This window comes from Hyaena hyaena, unplaced genomic scaffold (genome assembly GCF_003009895.1).
Source record: "Hyaena hyaena isolate Hyena2069 unplaced genomic scaffold, ASM300989v1 scaffold_24, whole genome shotgun sequence".
NCBI lineage: Eukaryota > Metazoa > Chordata > Mammalia > Carnivora > Hyaenidae > Hyaena > Hyaena hyaena.
In genome coordinates, this window is record NW_024080656.1 from 2,613,605 (window position 1) to 2,634,508 (window position 20,904).

Here is a 20,904-nt window from a genome sequence, read left to right on the forward strand (position 1 = left end):
AAACCTGGGTCACTTTACTTTATTATTAGATTATTACAATATTATCCCTATTTTCTGGTTTCTGTCCCTATAACTCATCCTTCATTTTATTCCCCAAATACTACTTACTTTCACGCTAAAGGGCCGCTAAAGCAGGGGTTATGGTGTGCAAGCAAGAGACATAACTCAGTGAAGCTGTGTGTTCATTGTGTGTTCACTGGGGACTACTGGGTGGCACCTGTTTGGTCTGAAGGGAACAGCTTCTACTTACCTCCATTGAGGAGCTGGGCCCATGGATGCTGGATCATAGGATTTTTCATGAGAAATAGAAGTCTAGGTCTCCCAATTTTAAAATATGGGCCCATATATTTGTAGAATACCTGGCCTTCCAAAGAAACATAGCTGTGTGTGGACTCAGCCTTCTGGCCACCTATTTACTGTTTCTGGCCACTTAAAGTCCAGATGCCTTAGCTGGCACTCAAGAGAATTCCCACAGATTGACCAACCAGCCCCTGCACTTCCCAACCTGGCATCCATCTGTTTCCATTAAGAAACATTCCCGCTAGCCTTTTCCCATCCCTGTTCTCCTCTAGATCTCTCTCTCTTTCTCTGCCCTCTTTCCAACCTACCACAGAGCTGTTCTTCTTCAAGTCCTTTTTCCTTCATGGTACCTTTGGGATCACCCCCATGTTCGGTCAACTTTTCTTCCTTAGAGCACCAGTGAAAACAACTGGCCATACTGCCCATTGTCTTTTAATCTTTTATAACCTTAAATTTCTTCATAGGTGTAATGGTGTAGTGTTTAGGAATTAGACAATTACGACTTAAAAAAATTGGTTCCTTATATCACATTACACAGATCTCCCCAATTAGATTGTGCATAATACAACAAGAGGGGCTGTGTCATATCCTTCCTGGTATGTTCCATAGTCTCATACACATAGTAGCAGGTTGGCAATAAATATTTGTTGAATGAATAAATGAATGAAAATAATGATATCTTTATAATGAAAGAGGACTTATTTGTCACTCTCATCAGAAGTCAGAACTAAATTCTTCAGAGAGTCAGGTGAATCCTTCCATTTTTAAAACTCTACTCAGCATTTTTTAAAAGTTTATCTTTGAGAGAGAGGGGGAGAACAAGAGAAAGAGAAGTGTGGGAGGGGCAGAGAGAGAGAATGCGCTGTCAGTGCAGAGCCTGATGTAGGGCTTGATCTCATGAACCATGAGATCATGACCTGAGCCAAAATCAAGCATCTGGCACTTAACTGATTGAGCCATCCGGGCATCCCTCAGACTTTTAGGTGTATATTTTAAGACCCAGACTGTGCAAGCTCCTGGTTGAGAGGTGGATGCTTTTGTAAACTATAATTACTTTGTGTGAAATCTTTGTTTTCCCCAATGTGAAAGCAGTCTGAAAATTTTTAATTGGTATACAATTCTCATTTCAGGCACTTAAACATTTCCTGAAATGTCCAAGCTCAGAAGATAATGCAGCAATAGAAATGGCGATTGAAACTGTAAGTAAACTCTGTAATAAGACTTTTGAGAATGCAGATATTTTCAGGGTGCCTGGGTGGCTCTGTCAGTTAAGCAGCCGACTTCGGCTCAGGTCATGATTTCATGGTTCATGAGTTTGAGCCCCACGTCAGGCTCTGTGTTGACAGCTCAGAGCCTGGAGCCTGCTTCCCATTCTGTGTCTCCCTCTCTCTCTTCCCCTTCCCCATTCATATTCTGTTTTTCTCTAAATAAATGTTAAAAAAAATTTTTTTAAAAAGAGAATGCCAATATTTTCAGAACTTTTTGAAGAAATTTCCAAACATATAGAAGTGGACCAAATAGTGTAACAAACTCTCATGTACCCATCATCTGACTTCAACAGTTGTCAACATATGACCGATCTTATTTTATTCATACCCCCACCTCTTTCATTATATTACTTTATTTATTTATTTTTTTAATTTTTTTAAATGTTTTATTTATTTCCAGGAGAGAGAGACAGCGTGAGCAGGGGAGGGTCAGAGAGAGAGGGAGTCACAGACTGAAACAGGCTCCAGGCTCTGAGCTGGCAGTCAGCACAGAGCCCGACGCGAGGCCTGAACCCACGAACCGCGAGATCATGACCTAAGCGAAAGTCGGACGCTTAACCGACTAAGCCACCCAGGCGCCCCTCATTATATTACTTTAAAGCAAATCACAGACATTGTGTCATTTCATTTATGGGTACAAAGTGTATCTATAAAAGAACTTTTGGGTTCTTTTAGGTGTAACTTGCATGTAGTAAAATGCACAAATCCTAAGTACATAACTCATTTTCTCATATACTGCACTGGTGTAACCCCTACTGAGATCAAAATATAGAATATTCCGGCTCCAAGAAGGCTCACTTATGTTGTCTCATAGTCATTGGCCCCAACCAAGGGTAATCACAATTCTGACTTCTGTCCTTATAGATTGGTTTTATCTGTCTATGTATTTCACATAAATGGAATTATACTATTTTGTGTCCAGTTCCTTCAAATCAACATAGAGTCTGTTAATGCATGTGTATTACTGCATGCAGTCATGGTTCGTTCTTACTCATTGCCGTGTAGTATTCCACTCTATGCCTATAGCATAATTTACTTACCCATATTTTGTTAATGGACATTTGGGTTGTCTCCAGTTCAGGCATATTATGAATAAAGTTGCCAGAAAGTTGTTCATATCTTTTGATGCACATACACTCTGCCTTATTGGATGTATATCCAGGAGTAGAATTATTAGGTCATAAGATACACATATTTTGGGAATAGTTGTATCAATTCACACTCTACCAGAAGTAGGAAAGAATTTAGTTGCTCTTTTTACTAACACTTACGAATCTATGTCATTGTAACTATTGATAGATGTGTAGTGGTATCTCATTATGGTTTTAATTCATTTTTCTAAAGACTAATGATATTGAGCACTTTTACATAAGTGTATTGGCCTTTTGGATATCCTCTTTTCTACTATTTAAATCTTTTTTCTAATGTTTAATTGTGTCATCTCATCTTATTCTTACTGATTTGTAGGACTTTTTTATGATTTCTAGATACAAGTCTTTTCATCAGATATATATGTTATGAAATTCTCTCAAGCTGTGGCTTGCCTTTTATACTTCTGTGGTGTCTTTTTTTCTTTAAGTTTATTTATTTTAAGAGAGAAGGAGCACAAGCTGGGGAGAGGCAGAGAGAAGGAGAGAGAATATCTCAAGCAAGCTCTATGTGGGCCATGCACAGGAGCTGTCAACATATGACCGATCTTATTTTATTCATACCTACAAAACCATGAGATCATGGCCTGAGCTGGAATCAAAAGTTGTACACTTAGCTGACCGAGACACCTAGGTGCTCCATCTTCAGTAGTGTCTTGATGGAAGAAGAAATCCTTAAGTTTTAATGAAGTCCAACTTATGAATCTTTTCTTTTATGGCTAGTGTTTCTTAATCCTATTTAAGAAATCTTTTACTATCTCATGGTCATTAAGATATTTCTCTTATGTTTTCTTCTAGAGATTTGATTGTTTTAGCTTGCTTATTTAGTCCTGTGCCCATCCTGAATTAACTTTTGTGTATGGTGTGGGGTAGGAATTAGGAGTCTTTTTCCCCAAATGGATATCCAGTTGATCTGACATCATTTATCAAAAGACCATTTTCCCCCCACTGAATTACCACAGAGCATTTGCCATACATGAAATGACCATATATATGTGAGTCTAGTTTTGGATTCTGTATTCTCTTCCATTGATTTGTCTACCCTGTGCCAATACCATACTGTATTACATGTATTCTTTATTATAATCTACTTCCTGTCTCTGTGCATTGGCCTGTTCTAGACTTTCATATAAATGGATCCATACAATATGTGACTTTTGGGTCTGGCATCTTTCTTTCAGAATGTTTTCAAGGTTCATCTGTGTTGTAAAATGTACTAATACTTCATTCCTTCTTATGGCTAAAGATTCTGTTGTATGACTATACCACATGTGTTTATCCATTCAGCAGTTAATAGACATTTGGGTTGTTTCTACTTTCAAGCTCTTTTTTTTTTTTTAATTTTTTAAAAATGTTTTATTTATTTCTGAGAGAGAGAGACAGCGTGAGCAGGGGAGGGTCAGAGAGAGAGGGAGACACAGAATCCGAAGCAGGCTCCAGGCTCTGAGCTGTCAGCACAGAGCCTGACACGGGGCTTGAACCCACGAGCTGTGAGATCATGACCTGAGCCAAAGTTGGACGCTCAACCGACTGAGCCACCCAGGTGCCCCCCTACTTTCAAGCTTTTATGAAAAATGCTGTTAACATTTGTGTGCAATATTACATACCATGTGTATACTCTCTTGAGTACACCTAGGAATTTCTAGGCCATATGTTAGCTCTATGTTTAACATTTTGAGAAACTGCCCAACTGTTTCCAAAAAGCAGCTAAACCATTACATTAACAACAGTAATGTGTGAGTATTGCAGTTTTGCCAACAACCATTTCTTGACATTGTTGAACATCTAGTTGGGATGCATATTTCCCCATCTCCTATATTTCCCACTAGCTGGTCATTAAATCTAGATACTTAATCAGACATAGATTTGATGTTTTTAGATAGTGCTATGTATGACCTATTTCACCACATCAGTAGGCTCATGTCTTAATAAGCTCAGGATGCCATAACAAAATACCATAGACTAAGTGGCTTAAACAACAGTCCTGGAGGCTGAGAAGGCTAAGATCGAGGGGCCAGCCAATTCGGTTTTTGGTGACAGCTCTTTTCTGGGCTTGTAGATGGCCACCTTCTTGCTGTATCCTCACATGGCCTTTCTGGGGTGCGTTCAGTTAAGGAGAGATCTCTCCCTTCCTCTTGTTGTAACACCACTGATCCCATCATAAGGGCCCTACCCTCATGACCTCATCTAACCCTAATTACTCCCAAAGACCCCGTATTCAAATCATTTGTATTGTACTCAAATACAAATATGTAGGGCTTCAACATCTGATTTTGGGGGAACATAAATATTCAGTCCATAACAGTCCATCAGTTTTTGTCATCTCTGTTTTTATGGTGTTAGGATTGATTATTAGATATTAGAGTGGTCAACCTCATCCCTCCATTATAACATTTCCCATCAACCTTTCACCTAATGATTTCAGCAGCCATTAATGTTTATTACCTTGATTCATTATTTTGTTATGGGTTGCAAAATGATGATATTTAATTGTCATTCCTCCTATTCCATACCAACTATTTTGTTACTATGAGATAAAGGAAAAGTAGGGTAAATACTTGATTTTTCCCCCCTTCCATTTACTAGTTTTAAGACTAATGAGTTGCAGGGAGCCTGGGTGGCTCGGTTGAGCATCCAACTCTTGATTTTGGCTCAGGTCACAATCTCAGAGTTGTGAGACTGAGCCCCCCACATCAGGCTCCACACTGGGCATGGAGCCTGCTTAAGATTCTCTCTCTGCTCTTACTCCCAGTTTGTGCTCTCTCTCAAAAAAAAAAAAAAAAGAGAGAGTAAGAATGAGTTGGTTTCCTACCATCCTCCAAAGGTGACCTCTAGAGGTGCTTTTGTTTTTAATATCATTATGAACTCATAGATTTTTAGTATATTTCATTTCAATCCATTACAGTCACTGTTTTTTATGCCCAAATGTGTCTTTACATTAACTACAATTGCATTTTGACACAATCCTATTAATCTTTGATAGATTCCTCAGGTACCTGATATTACAGACTCCATTTCTTTTTTTTAATAATATAAATTTCAGTTTTACAGCTTTATAATTCAACATCTGTATATACTACAAAGTGATCACCATTATAAATCCTAGTTATCATCCATCACCATATAGTTGACCCCCTTCACTTCACTTATCCCCCAACCTCCTTCTCCTCCGGTAAACACTAGTCTGTCCTCTGTATCTGTGAGTTGGTTTTGCTTTTATTTTGTTTTAGATTCTACATATGAATGAAATTAGACAGCATCTGTCTTTGCCTGACTTATTTCACCCAGCATAATACCCTCAAGGTCCATCCATGTTGTCAGATTTGGCAAGATTTCATTCTTTTTATGGCTGAGTAGTATTCCATTGTATATATATATTCCACATCTTTATTCATTCATACTATGAATGGACACTTGTTTTCATATCTTGGCTCTTGTAATGCTGCAATGAACATAAAGGCACATATATACTTTGGGGGTTAGTGTTTTGTATTCTCTGGATAAATACCACAAAGTGGAATGCCTAGGGCATATGATAGTTCTAGTCTTACTTTTTTGAGGAATCTGCATACTGTCTTCCATAGGGACTGTATCAGTTTTAAATCCTACAACAATGTACAAAGGATCCCTTTTCTCCACATCTTCTCCAACATTTGTTACTTCTTGTCTTTTTGATAATAGCCATTCTCACAGGTATTATGTGATACTGTGGTTTTAATTTGCATTTTCCTAATAATTAGTGATGTTCATCATCTTTTCAAGTGCCTGTTGGCCATTTGTATGTCTTTGGAGAAATGTCTTTTCAGATCGCCTACCCATTTTTTAATCAGGCTGGTTTTGTTGTTGAGTTGTATGAAGATTTTTAAACTTTTTTTAATGTTATTTTTGAGAGAGAGGGCAAGAGCAAGAGCGTGCATGAGCAGGGGGCAGGCAGAGAGAGGAAGACACAGAATTTGAAGCAGGTTCCTCGGGTCTTAGCTGTCAGTACAGCACAGAGCCCGATGCGGGGATCAAACCCATGAACCGTGAGATCATGATCTGCGCTGAAATCAGGTGCTCAACCAACTGAGCTACCCAGGCACCCCCATGAAGATTTTTTTGAATGTATTTTGGATATTAACCCCTTATTGGATATATAGTTTCCACATATCTTCTCTCATTTCACTAGGTTGCCTTTTTGTTTTAATGATAGTTTCCTTTGCTGTGCAACTTTTTAGGTAGATGTAATTCCATTTGTTTACTTTTGTTTTTGTTTGCCTTGCCTTTGGAGTCAGATCCATAAAGACATCATTAAGACCAAAGTCAAGGAGTTTACCTCCTATGTTTTCTTCTAGGAGTTTTATGGTGTCACATCTCACATTCAAGTGTTTAATACATTTTAATTTAATTTTTGTATATGTTGTAAAAAAGTGATCTAGTTTCATTGTCTTCAATGTGGCTTTCCAGTTTTCCCAGCACCACTCATTAAAGACTGTCCTATCTTCATTGTTTTTGCTCCTTTGTCATAGATGAATTGTCCCCACATGTGTGGATTTACTTCTGGGGCTCTCTACTATGTTCCATTAATCTGTGTGTCTGTTTTTATACCAATACCATACTGTTTTGATTACTGTAGCTTTGTAGTATAATTTGAAATCAGAGAGCATGATACCTGCAGGCAGCTTTGTTCTTCTCTCTCACCCTGCTTTGGCTATTCAGGATCTTTAATAGCTCCATACAAATTTTAGAATTAATTGTTCTAGTTCTATGAAGTATGCTGTTGAAATTTTGACAGGTGTTACTTTGAATCTGTAGAGTGCTTTGTGTAATAGGGACATTTTAAGAATATTCCTCTCACCCATGAGCACAGAATCTATTTCCATTTATCTGTGTCATCTTTAGTTTCTTTCATCAGTGTCTTATGGTTTTCAGTACATGGGTCTTTCACCTCCTTGGTTAAATTAATTGCTGGGTATTTTATTCTTTTTGATGCAATTGTAAATGGGGTTCTTTTCTTAATTTCTTTTTCTGATGTTTCATTATTAGTGTACAGAAATGCAACAAATTTCTGCATATTGATTTTGTATCCTACAATATTTATTTACTAGTTCTAATAGTTTTTTGGTGGATTCCTTAGGGTTTCCTATATACAGTAACATGTCATCTGCAAATAGTGACAGTTTAACTTCTTCCTTTCCAATTTGGATGCCTTTTATTTCTTTTTCTTACTTAATTGCTGTGGCCCTGTTCCATTTCTTGTCCCAGACCTGGAATCAGTTATTTCTCTAAGAAGGTCTGGTTCCCTTTTAGTAAGAAATTGTTTTAGAGACCATCATTTGGGTGCTAGCAATATTCTGTTTCTAAGCCTTTTCAGTAAAAGTGTTGGCTTTTTTTATTATAACATAAAAATTAGTATTTCCTAAAAGTACTCTATATTGAAGCTGCAGTGCAATTATTAAAGAATGGAAATTGTTGTCTGGCCATCCACAAAAGACCATTTTATTTTATTATAAAAATAGTTGCATTCTCTGACTTTCTCTGCATATCCACAACATTTTCTCATACCTATTTCTTCCAGAAAGCCAGACTCAAGACGGCCAGCAACTCTCAAAAATACATTTCCCACACTTCCTGCTAAAAACAGACTGGAATTCTGGTCCCAAACACATAAATCCAGAAGGGCTCGGAATTGGTTAGTTCAGGTGTCCATTACAAGATTAAACAACTGGTGGCCACAGGATGGAATAACCTGTTTGGGCAAATTAGGTTAAATCCCCACCCCTCGACATTCTCACCTCTATTGTCATGGGGAACAGCATCCTCTGAGACATGGAAGTCCCAGTGGAATCCCAGGGTTGAAATGAAAGTGAAGGAATTGATATCGGACAAGATTATAAATGTCCCTTGCAGCTATCAAATTTTTCTCCTTTTATTGGTATTCTTTAATCCTAACATAGCTATTTCTAGGTGTTGTGCTATATATTTTATTATAATAAATTTTACTAAGTTCAGGGACATGTAGCCTATAAAATGAACATATATGTGTTTATTGTCCATTACTAGGATTATTTCATTCATTCAGACAAGTTCATTCTGTACTTCACTACGAGAGAAATTTCCTAAAGTCCAGTTATAAATCCTTTTATTCTCTAGCTGCATTACCTCCCAGTTGCCTCATAATTTGTTCCCAATGTATCATACTTCATGAACCACAGAAGCTTAGGTACCCCTGCAGGCGATCTTGTCTAACTTCTTTATTGATGAGTAAACAGAGGTCCCATACAATGATATGACTAACCTAAAGCCACCCAAATAGAAAGTGACAGAACTATGACTAAGTCTTCTTTGCAACCAAATTGTCTGTTACATTCCTCTACATCAGTAGCCTATGCTACACTAACCTGGCCACTTCTACCTGAATAATTCAGGGCTCCCTTTCCTATGTTCCTTCATTTTTGTGGTCCCCTACACATAGGCCACCCTCCCTCCTACACCTCTGCCTTTCATACTCCTATGTAGCATGCGAGACCCACTCCACATGCAAGCCTTTTGTGAACTGTCCTCTGGATGAAATCTCACCCTCCTTGGAGTCTTCTCTAAGTACTTTGAACATCATTTACCACTACAGTTATCCCCCTTCAGACTAATAGCTCCTCAACGTCAAGGACCCATTTCTTTATAGAGTGTTTAGCACACTATGGACACTCAATAAATATTTGCTGAGTTTAACATATGTTGGTTCCCAGCTTAGTGAAAGCACTGTATGGATGATATAAATTTCCTTTCATTCCTCCATTCCTTTCTTTCCTTTCCACCTTGAAACCCACCCCCACCTCTCAGATTTGAATTTTCTTATAATCTGTGCACCCTTACTTGCTGACCTATAATTGAGAATATCTTAAAAATGCTCACAGTTTACCCCCATCCCATGCCTATCCTCTACCCCTTAAGGTTCTGAAATGCATTCTTGAAGTGTGTGTGTGTGTGTGTGTGTGTGTGTGTGTGTGTGTGTGTACATGTGTGTGTGTTGCTGTGTGTATAGTAGAGCCCTATTTGAGAATCATTACCTGAGTGAACCCATGATATGGTTGAGAAAGATGGGTCTTCACAGTATCTTTTAAACTGTATGGGGGCCTTCCTTCCTCTTTACAGTCGCCTTCCACCTTCACCACTCTGTAAACCTTCTCTAAGAGGTCCCCACTGATGTCTTACTTGCTAAATACAAAAGTCTCTTCTCAGTCTTCACTCCATGTAATGGCAGCATTTTATACTATCATACTACATTTTTCTTATAACTCTCTAAGAACACTGCTTCTCCAATTACTTCTTGAATGGTCCCTTCTCAGCCTCCTTCACCGACTCCTCTAATCTACTATGTAAGTGTTTCTCAGGATTCTGTCTCCATCCTGCTTTTAATTATCAAAAAAAATTTTTTTCAGTGTTTTATTTATTTTTGAGAGAGAGAGTGCAAGCAGGGGAGGGGCAGAGAGAGAGAGAGAGAGAGAGAGAGACACAGATTCAGAAGTGGGCTCCATCCCGGCTCTGAGCTGTCAGCACAGAGCCCAATGTGGGCCTTCAACTCAGAAACTGTGAGATCATGACCTGAGCCAGACACTTAACCAACTAAGCTACCCAAGCGCCCCCCTTCTTTTAATTTTAATTCTTGGTGGCCACATCTATCCCCTACTAGTCCCGTTTTTCCATCCTAATATCTTGGGTGTGTCCAACCCTCTGAAATTCAAATTTAACTGGGTGTCTTGTATTTTTATTTGCTATATCCAGCAACAGCAGGTATCACTGCTTAGCACCAGTCCAAGCCCTTTATGGGTATTAACTTATTTAATCCTTAAAATAATACTGGGACTTAGGTAGTATTTTTATCCTCATTGAGGTCCCAAGAGTATCCAGGTGATCTTTTGACCTCAGGCAGGCTGACTCCAGAGCCCTTGCTTTACCCATGTCTCCATCCGTACTGGCTCATTCACCCAAAACCATCCACAGAAGCCATCAAGATGATAAGCTGTACAAGATTTCTCTTCCTTATAGCATCGCTTCCTTACAGCAGTGGCAATAGCAGAGGCTACAGATTTATAACGGCTTAGCTTTCTTGGACTGACAACTACCACTGTCAGTGAAGGATGTAGAAATTCTGCAGCCCCGAGGGCCTCTCCACCCCACATGGTCACTACAGCCTCTTCTGCCCAAGGAACTTCCAAACTTTATCTTTTTCCCTCAGGTGTGGCAAGCTAGGCCACATGTTGCTCTGTCCCTCATGACTGTTTCCTTCATTTTCCAGCGGCTCTTCGCACTGTATCGTTAATATGACGAGGGCAGCACTGACCTCTTCAGTGTTTGTTCGCTTTGGCGGAGCTCCAGCTGTGTTCTTGGCTCACCCCTTGTTTTATAGACACAAGACTCTTAAGCCTCCTCCTCTTACCAGTGATTATTTCTACTAACTAACACACATTTCCACCCTCCAGTATCCTGTGTAATTTCTCCTGATCAACACCACACAACACATCAGTTGGACACGATGCGTTTCCTTGGGGAGCACTGGAGATGCAGTGCTTGGTGCCGTGTGGTTGCGGAAGGCCTAGTTCCCGCGCGCAAGACCTTATTCTCCAGGTGCCATGGCCACCTTCAGAAAGCTTTTACTGAAACAACAAAACATATATTCTGTGTGTTTAAAAAGAAAATACAGGCTTTTGATACAGCAACTCCGAAAAGCTGTAGCATCTAAGGATAGACTTTTATTAATGGAGACGCTACAAATGAATGAAGAAAGATGCTGAATTTATATCCTGTCAGGACTCGACTATAGGCATTTTTACGATTTTTTAATTCTAGCTCCTTAGCACAAGATTATTTGTCTGCCCCTACTCCCCTTCCTTTCTAGTTTTAAAATACTGAATTTACTGTTTCTTTCTTTTCCTAAACAGGTGGGTCAAGCCAAAGATGAACTGCTGACCAGTCAGCTGATAGACCACCTTATGGGGGAGAGTGATGGCATGCCCAAGGTACTAGAAATGCTGTCTTCTCCTGGGTTCTAAGTATTTCAGTTACCATTTGACTTTCTTCTGCCCTGTTTTTACCTATTATGGCTTCTGCATCATAGACTTATAATGTTTTCTCTCTGAATATAGTCTTCTAGACAGACCCGGCATTTTAGAGGATTTAGGGTATATTCACCCTTTGAAATTGACATTGCCACCTGTGAGATAGCCACAACCCTCTAGGTAACAATTTACACCACCCATAACTTTCCTCAAATGTTAAAGAGTTTTTATTTATTCTGGGAACTTTGAAAACTGTTATTAGAACTATGAGCATTAATCCCTAAAAATCCATATACTTTGTTCATATTTCAAAATGTATGTTAATTAATAACAATCATATTTAGCGTAAAAGTAACTCACTCTAAATATAAAGTAGAAATAAATAATTAAGAACATATTTTCCCAGTATGTGACTCTCTGGAGTTCATTCAGACATTGGTCTTCTGTGAGTCCTGACAGGGACAGTCTCCTTTGAGAGCATCCCCCAAACTGGTTCTTCCCTTTTGCTTTGATGTCTGAGTTAATCTTCTTGTGAAGGAACTCAAGTTACTGATTTGGAGAGAAGGTTCAAGAATGTCATAGCTGGAGAGGATTGTAGCAATCCTGATCCCTGAGTCCATTTCTAGTATTTGACAGAGAGAGACAGAGAGACCCAGGGAGGCTAGGTTAAGCTACCAAAGGGCACAGAGGCCCTTCAGCTATTCAAACCACCTCACCTTATATCTGCTTATTCTAATAATCAGGAAACCAGCATCAAGTATATAAAATTATCTAGAGGTGAAGAGAATGGGAACAGAAAACAGTCAAAAAGCCGGTGTTTTTATGGACCAAAGAAATTTATGTAACTATAAAATCTTTTTAATTTTTGCAAAGTTGATACATTGTATAAGAATACATTTTGCTATCAAGCACACAGGAGATAACTCTATGGAGTAGCATTAGGAACACAGACTCTGAAGCCCAATCACTGTGGCTCAAATCCAGACTCTGGAGAGGTCCTGTTGTGCGTGTTTCTCATCAGTGCAATTAGTGTACAATCATGCCTTCTTCCCGGGAAGGGCATGAGGGTTTAAACACATTAATATTTCTCAAGTACTTAGAATATTACCTGGCACATATTAAACTATGAATAAATTCTTGATAAATAAATCAATTTTTTATTCAGTGGACTTTTTCAAACAATATCAAATGTGTATTCCAACTGAAATGTGAAATTTTAGGTGTTTGCCCTGCTAGCTAACAAAGAGTGGTGTTTCTCTAATGGTTTGTGTGTCAGGATGCCAAGTACCTCTTCCGCTTGTACATGGCCTTGAAACAGTACCGAGAAGCCGCGCGGACTGCCATCATCATTGCCAGAGAAGAGCAGTGTGCAGGTACGTCCCTGACATTCATGTTTCTCTCGTAGACAAGTAGTAGAATCAAGCTCCAAACCCTTTCCGAAATGCCCTGGAAAAAATAGCCCTTTTCTAATATAGGTTTGCTTTGAACCCAGAAGAGGAGAAGAATGATCATTTCTGGGTTTCAGAGAAATAAAGTAATTGACCAGTGCAGGGGGATCCAGATAACTCCACTAATGCCTTCTGTTGGTAGTGCTATTTCCTCTTCTCTTCGCGGCCTCACGGCCCCTGTCTCTGGGGCCGTGCCCTCTCCCCTGTCTCCAGCCCACGGCCCCTCTCCTACACTTCACCACACCTTCTTTCCATCCCATGTATTTGGATTTAACAATACGAAAGACATTGGAATATGGAGGATGTGGTATTATTATTGATCTAGTTCTTAAGAGTATGCAGGGACTATTTATAGAGCCTCCACAAGGCTTCTCTTCCCTTACATGTTCTCTAAGTGTTTATTGACCAAGTCAGAGAATTAGTCTGACATCTTCACTAGTTTCTGCAAGAGGATTCTTTTCAGACGTTCATAAATATGGAACACAATTTTGGCAAATACAAAATTAAATGAGTCATTGCTTTACTCAGTTTACGTTGATCTAGCACCCACTGCGAGATACAGGGTGGAAGCTCAGGATTCAGAGGACTGTGCCACAGTCCCGCCCTCGGGGGGTCCTGATTTGGTGGGGGAGGGTTGTTCTAAAGGGTGGGAAGTGCCAGAATAGAATGGAAGTCCACTAAAAGGGCACCAGGAGAGAGATCCACCTCATCCTGTGGGTTGGGGGTGTTGTGGGGAGCTGGAGGGTGGAGGGGAGAGAAGGCAACAGAGGTTTCAGCTGAGTTTTGAAAGGCTGAGGTGGCAGGAGATGAAGGAGAAAGGGACAGACGCAGGGGCAGCAGCAGCGAGGGAGGACACAGACTCAGAGGAGCAAGGGACTCCCAGGCACCTGTTGTGGTGGGGGGAGGGGCCGGAGGGGGGGGCAGGGGTAAGGTCAGGAGGGTAGGAGGAGGCAGATCCTGAAGGGCTCAGGAATTTGAACATGATCCCTAAGGCTTTGGAGGGTTTTATGTTGGGGTGTGACCCCGAGCTTTGACTTTGGAATGGAGGCAGAAGCAGCACAGAGGGACACCCGATAGAACACAGCTGCAGAGAGATGGCGAGAGGCATTAAAGCAGGCCTGGGGCCAGGCTGGATTTGGGACACTTAGAAGGTGACTCAGAACTTGATGACCGTCTGCAGAGGAAGACAGAGGGGTCTAGGATGACACTATCTGCTCCCTGAGGGACTGGTTGGGTATTAGTACCATCAGTAACCACAGGAAAAACTACTTTATGTAAGAAATTATAAAGATATTGCTAATACCAAAATCTACTTGCAAAATGAGGGCCCACATTGTGATGAGCACCAGATGATGTATGAAAGTGCTGAATCACTGTATTTTTACCCGATACTAACATTACCCTGTATGTTAACTAACTTGAATTTAAATAAAGACTTTCAAAATAAAATAAAATGAGGGCCCACATACAGTCCTCAGATTTCATCCTTTGCAATAATGCCATTTTGCCACCTTTTCCCAAGGAAACTATCGGAATGCACATGACGTTCTCTTCAGTATGTATGCAGAACTTAAATCCCAGAAGATCAAAATTCCCTCTGAGATGGCCACCAACCTCATGATTCTGCACAGTTACATCCTAGTGAAGGTGAGGCCCTTACAGTGACTTGGGACATAATCTGCCAAGTGAGTTTCTATCACCTGAAGGATTTTTTTATGGGCACCTCTCCATTGGATGAGAGTGATTTTTTAGATCTCTATATTGTTAAGTGAAAAAAAGCAACATAGAATAATTATACAATATGCTGCCTTTTGTGTACAAAAGGGAAAAAATAAGAACTAATAAATATTCATTGCAAATAAAATGATTAAAAAAAAAAAACCCTCAGAAGTCTAGCTACCAAAAGTAATTTCCCAAAGGGAACAAGATATGGGTCAGAGGGGACCTGGTACCACCCCAATCAGGCGATAAAAGGAGAACATTTTTCTCCACATATTTTTTACCTTGTTTTGATTTTTAAAAAACTTTTTTTAATGTTTATTCATTTTTGAGAGACTGAGAGAGAGTGTGAGCAGGGGAGGGGCAGAGAGAGGGGGAGACACAGAATCGGAAGCAGGCTCCAGGCTCTGATCTGTCAACACCGAGCCCGACACAGGGCTCGAACTCATGGACCGTGAGTTCATGACGTGAGCTGAAGTCAGATGCTTAACTGACCAAGCCACCCAGGCGCCCCTTCCTTGTTTTGATTTTGAAGCACCTAAATGTATTTATTACCTGGTCAAAAAAAAAAAAAAATATTTGCTCAACCAGAGCTTATATTCTAAGATCGTGGATTTTATACAATTCCACAATTTTTTTTTTTAATGTTTTATTTATTTCTAGGAGAGAGAGAGAGAGAGCGTGAGCAGGGGAGGGTCAGAGAGAGAGGGAGTCGTAGACTGAAACAGGCTCCAGGCTCTGAGCTGGCAGTCAGCACAGAGCCCGACGCGGGGCTCGAACCCACGAACCGAGAGTACATGACCTAAGCGAAAGTCGGACGCTTAACCGACTAAGCCACCCAGGCGCCCCAATTCCACAATTTTTAATACTATTTTGTTTTCATCTGAATATAAAAATAATACATATTCACTGGGAAAATTTAGAGAATGTAGAAAAGTACAATGAGCCCATCACCGTATATAACACCTGTTAACGCTGTGCGGTACATGCTTCTATGCTTCTATAAAGACATGTGTGCACCTTTTTTTTTTACATTAGTATTTATGTCCAGTTGTCTATTCTGTTTTTTCAATTAGTAATTTTAATTAAAGAATTTAATAAAAACAGTATATAGCACACAAGCCTCAAATACTTGTATGTACAGTTTTCATATATATTTTATGTGTGTATACACACACACACATACACACACTTCTTTGTAAAGATACAAACAGAATCCAGCTTGCATATTTTTCTAAATTTTCATTAATATCAAAATATATCTTCCCATATTAATGCTAAACTGGTTTTCAGGCCAGTCCCCGAGAGCTTATTTAATTTTGACAGTACCTAGGATTAGAGTAGTCATGTTAGGAATGATTTAGATACTAATTATTATCTATAACAACACTGTCCAATAGAACTTTCTACAGTGTTAGAAGTGTACTGTATCTGTGCTGCCCCATGTGACAGCCAGTAGCCTGGCTTTGGGGCACCCAAAATACAGCTAGTGCAACTGATTCACTAATTTTTTTTACTTTATATAATTTTACTTTTGGGTGCCTGGCTGGCTCAGTTGTAAAAGCATGTGACTCTTGATCTCAGAATCATGAATTTGAGAACCAGGTTGGGTATAGAGATGACTTACAATTTTAAAATGTAAATAGCCACATGTGGCTAGTGGCTACGAAATGGGCCACACAGTTCTGTAACACTGATTTTAAGGAAGAAATTAGAATTCCCCCAAGAGTACATTTCCCTTCAGAGCAACAGGAGGGTCCCCTCTCTCATGTGGAAAAGAGTAAAAAGGGAGAAGGGCGGTATCTCAGCTTCAGACACAAGTGGGGCACAGAATCCAGCAAGATGGAGATTTGCGGGGAGGAGGACAGAAAGAGCTGGTGGCAGGGGGAGGGAGGCGCCTGGGTGGCTCAGTTGGTTAAGTGTCCAACCTTGGCTCAGGTTTGTGTCCTGTCACAGTTTGTGGGTTCAAGGCCCACATCGGGCTCAGTGCTGACAGCTTGGAGCCTGCTTTCGATTCTGTGTCTCCTTCTCTCTCTGCTCCTCCCCCACTTGTGCTGTCTCTGTCTCTCTCTCTCTCTCTCTCTGAAAAATAAACATTAAAAAAAAAGCTGGTGGAAGAGGAGAAGCAAGAGTTAGGGAATCCTTATATAAGAAGCACCCTAAGTCATAGAGATTGTTCTCAAGTCTTTTTCTTTTCCTCTGGCATGAAGGGCTGGCCGTAGGACTTGCATAGGACCAGACACCCTATTCCCTCCCACTGCAGGGCACCCCTGTGACTCTTCCCCTTTGCTGTAGTGTTCGCCTCTTTCACAAGCACCAAATATTCCCAAGAATTTTAACTGTGATATCAGAAGGGAAACTGTGAACATTTCCAAGTAAGAACAATTGGTGTGAAAATGTCAGAGGCAACTTTGACACAAAGGAGTGAAGAAAGCCATCCACATTTCAGTGGATACCAAGACAGCTTTGGTGGATGTTTCCTCCCAGAGCTGGGACAGGGACTCTGGCTGAGGGACAGCCTGGAACCTTTGGGTCTGGATGAGTGAGCTAAGCCGTCTGAGGCACAGAGTCAGCAGAGAGCAAGCAGCAGGGAGGGGTTCCCTATCCTTTAGATTCAGTTAATAGAATGTTACAGTGCTCAGTAAATTCTACCATAGTTCATTTGCTTAGACCAGATGCCTGGGAGTTAGTCTAAACTCACCCTGCATATTCCCACCAAATACCATCAGTTCTGCCTCCTATTCAGTCTACTCCCCCGACCTTGTGCCCCCCACCTCTGTGGGCTGCCCCATCTTGCCTGAATGATGCAGCTATGTCATGGCCTGGCCCTGTGGACTCTCCAGCTTCCTCTCATCCTAAGCATCACAGACCCTGCTCATACTAGTACTTACCCAATCTCAGGCCCCCCCCAGGCATCGCTGCCCCTTCCCCTCACCACAGGCAGCTCCCTCTTCCTTTAACAACTCATCCCCTTTCTGCCTCACAGAATCGGCCTGCAGGTCTCACGACAACTTGGCAAAGTTGTTATCATTAGCCCTCCAAAAATGGCCAGGAAGAGAGGGATCAGGAATTTGAACTCATGTCACATGGTCTAAGACAAAGTAGAAAGCAGATCACAGAGTAGAGGTAAGGAAAGTGAGGCCATGGTGCCAGGCAGCAGCTGCTGGGAGAATAAAGGAGAAATCCTGAGGGCCAAAAGCCGAGTAAGGCTGCAAGGATCATGGAACGACCCTGTCCAGGGTCATCATCAAGGAGGAATTATTTTATTTGGGGGAGTATAGCGTGAATTAGGGTTAATCAAAATCTCTAAGAAAAGCAAAATGTGTATTTCAGATTCATGTTAAAAATGGAGACCATATGAAAGGGGCACGTATGCTTATTCGGGTGGCCAACAACATCAGCAAGTTTCCATCACGTGAGTACCATCTGAGAAGAGCTTGTTACTCGCGTTTCTGCATTTGTGTGGCACTGTGAGATCTAGTCACTAACTCTGCCAGCCACTGTAGTATAACGGGATGCCAGCCCCACCCCCAGGTTTGACAGTTCACTGGGACTCACACAACTCAACACATAGTAGTGCTGAAGGCTAAGATTTATTTCAGCAAAAGAACACAAAGCCAAATTGGCAAAGGGAAAAGGCACCTGGGGTAAAGTCTGGAGGAGAACAGGTGAAAGCTTCCAAAGGTCCCCTCCGAGTGGAGCCACACAGGACACACTCCACTCCTCGAGGAGTTGTGTGACAACATACGTGAAATGGTGTCTACCAGAAGAGACTCAGTGCCCAGGGATTGTACTGGGTCCTGGACACGTCAGCACCTCCTGCTTGGTATGTACTAAATTTCCAGACTCCCAGAAAGCAGGTGTTCAGCGCAAACCACATCGTTTGTACCAAGATTTTAGGCAATGAGCCACTCTTATCAGTTCTGGAAATGGCAGAAACTCCCCCAAAACCCAGGTGCCCAGATGCCAGCCAAGATCAAATCTAAGGATAACAACCTCAAAACTACACACATGGGTACTATTATTATTTTCCCTATTTTACATGAAGCTAATGGAGGCAAAAGAAGTGAAATAATGCCTGAGACCACACTAATTAGCTAATAAGTCTGACTCTCTTCTCAACAAGAGGCCACTGCCTCTACAAAAGGTCCCATTATTCTAAAGGACGTGTCATTATAACATTCTTCAGTTAATAGACTTTCACACGTTCTATGACAGGCTCAACAAAATTTTTCTCTAAAGGGTCAGATGTCAAAGTTTGGGCTTCGTGGGCCAAATGGTCTCTGTCACGACTACTGTTTCTACAGAAGCCGTACCTCAATGAATGAACATGGCTGTGTTCCAATAGAACTTTATTTTTTTTGGACATGGACCTTTTAACCACATGTATTTTCATATGTCACAAAATATTCTTTTGATTTTTTTCAACCATTGAAAAATGCAAAAGCCATTGTTAGCTCATAAGTCATATGAAAACAGAGAGCCAGATTTGGCTCACAGGTCGTACTTCACCAACCTCTGTTCTCTTTCTTTCTTGTTACATGAAAAAAAAAAAAACTTTAAAAGAACCGTATACCATGCTGGCAAAGGGTCCAATTAGGACAGTCACTCTCATGACTGCTGGTGGGAACAGACATTGGTGTGCCTTTCCAGAAAGCAGTTTGGCAATTTTTGCTGAGTATTTTTTAAAGGGTTACAATCTTTGATCCATTAATTCACCTTCTGGGTATTTGTCCTGAAGAAATAGATGCACGCCGAGAGGTTAGTGCATAAAGTTATTAATCTCCCTCACCACTCATTGGCAGTCCTTCCTATCAAGTGCAAAACTTGATCTCCGTGGTAACGGAGGATACATGCAGGTGACCTCAAGGGAGTGCCGGTCCAGCGTTCCAAGGCAAAACACAGGATAATCACAAGGAGGACATTATGATAAGCAGTGACTTCACTGCTGTGCCCTTTCCTCATTAAACAGGTCACACATCAGATTCTTTGCCAGAAAATGCAAACTGAGAGAGGTGTGATCCTGTTTTCCCCCTGAGCAGGGACGGAGTGATGACGGTAGAAGCGCTGTGCTTTCTGCTCTCGCTTGTATTGCAGACATTGTGCCCATCCTGACGTCAACTGTGATCGAGTGCCACAGAGCAGGCCTGAAGAACTCTGCTTTCAGCTTCGCAGCTATGTTGATGAGGCCCGAGTACCGCCACAAAATAGATGCCAAGTACAAAAAGAAGATTGAGGCTATGGTCAGGTAGGCAGTGTCAGCTAGTTCTATCTAATCACATTTCACAAATGCACTTATTAGAATATAGCTGCTAATGTGCAGGCTCAGTGAGAATGGATTGGGGGTAGCAGTTAGGACTGTATTCAGCCACCAGCAGCAGGAAACCCAACGATGGCTTGAACAAGTCAGGATTTATTTGACTCCTACACAAAGCATCACAGCCCAGGGCTGGTGCTGCCATGTCCTGATGCCAGCAAGGACGGATCGCTCTGTCTTCCAGCTTTGCCATCCAGAGCATACAGAAGTTTCATGAAGAGGCAGGTGGGGACAAAACGTAGAGGCACATTTGCCTTGACATTTTAGTGCCATGCTGGCCCGGGCACTAGCTTGGAAGAGATGTTGGTTAAGATTCCTCTATAGCTATGAGGTCTGATATGGTAACTGCTAGCCACGTGTGGCTATTTAAATTAAAATTAAATTTAAATTTTAGTTCCTCACATGAGCCATATTTAAAGTGCTCAAAAGCTTCATGTGACTCACAGCTACCATATTGGAGAGCACAGAATTAGAACACTGCTCGTCACAAGGAAGTTCTGTTGCCTCTGACAGCGTTAGGCAGTCTTTACCACTTCAGTACACAAAAGGGAGAGACAGAGGAGAAAAAGCCTCAGCGACACTACGAGAGAGAAGATAGCAAGACCCACTCATGTTTTCTGCCATTTAATGTGCTGTGAACTCCAACTTCTGCATGTGGCCTGTGTAACG

The 20,904-nt window shown here is 41.0% G+C and overlaps 1 protein-coding gene across 1 annotated transcript in view; it reads left to right on the forward strand.

Annotated features, from left to right (window-relative positions):
• Positions 1-20,904, forward strand: part of WDR19 (WD repeat domain 19) — a 112,881-nt gene that overhangs the window by 79,459 nt on the left and 12,518 nt on the right. The window contains exons 28-33 of the mRNA XM_039227032.1: positions 1,431-1,499; positions 11,635-11,712; positions 13,028-13,124; positions 14,722-14,846; positions 18,252-18,333; positions 20,016-20,166. Of these exons, the coding sequence (XP_039082963.1) occupies positions 1,431-1,499; positions 11,635-11,712; positions 13,028-13,124; positions 14,722-14,846; positions 18,252-18,333; positions 20,016-20,166 (602 nt within the window). The remainder of the gene's footprint in view (positions 1-1,430; positions 1,500-11,634; positions 11,713-13,027; positions 13,125-14,721; positions 14,847-18,251; positions 18,334-20,015; positions 20,167-20,904) is intronic.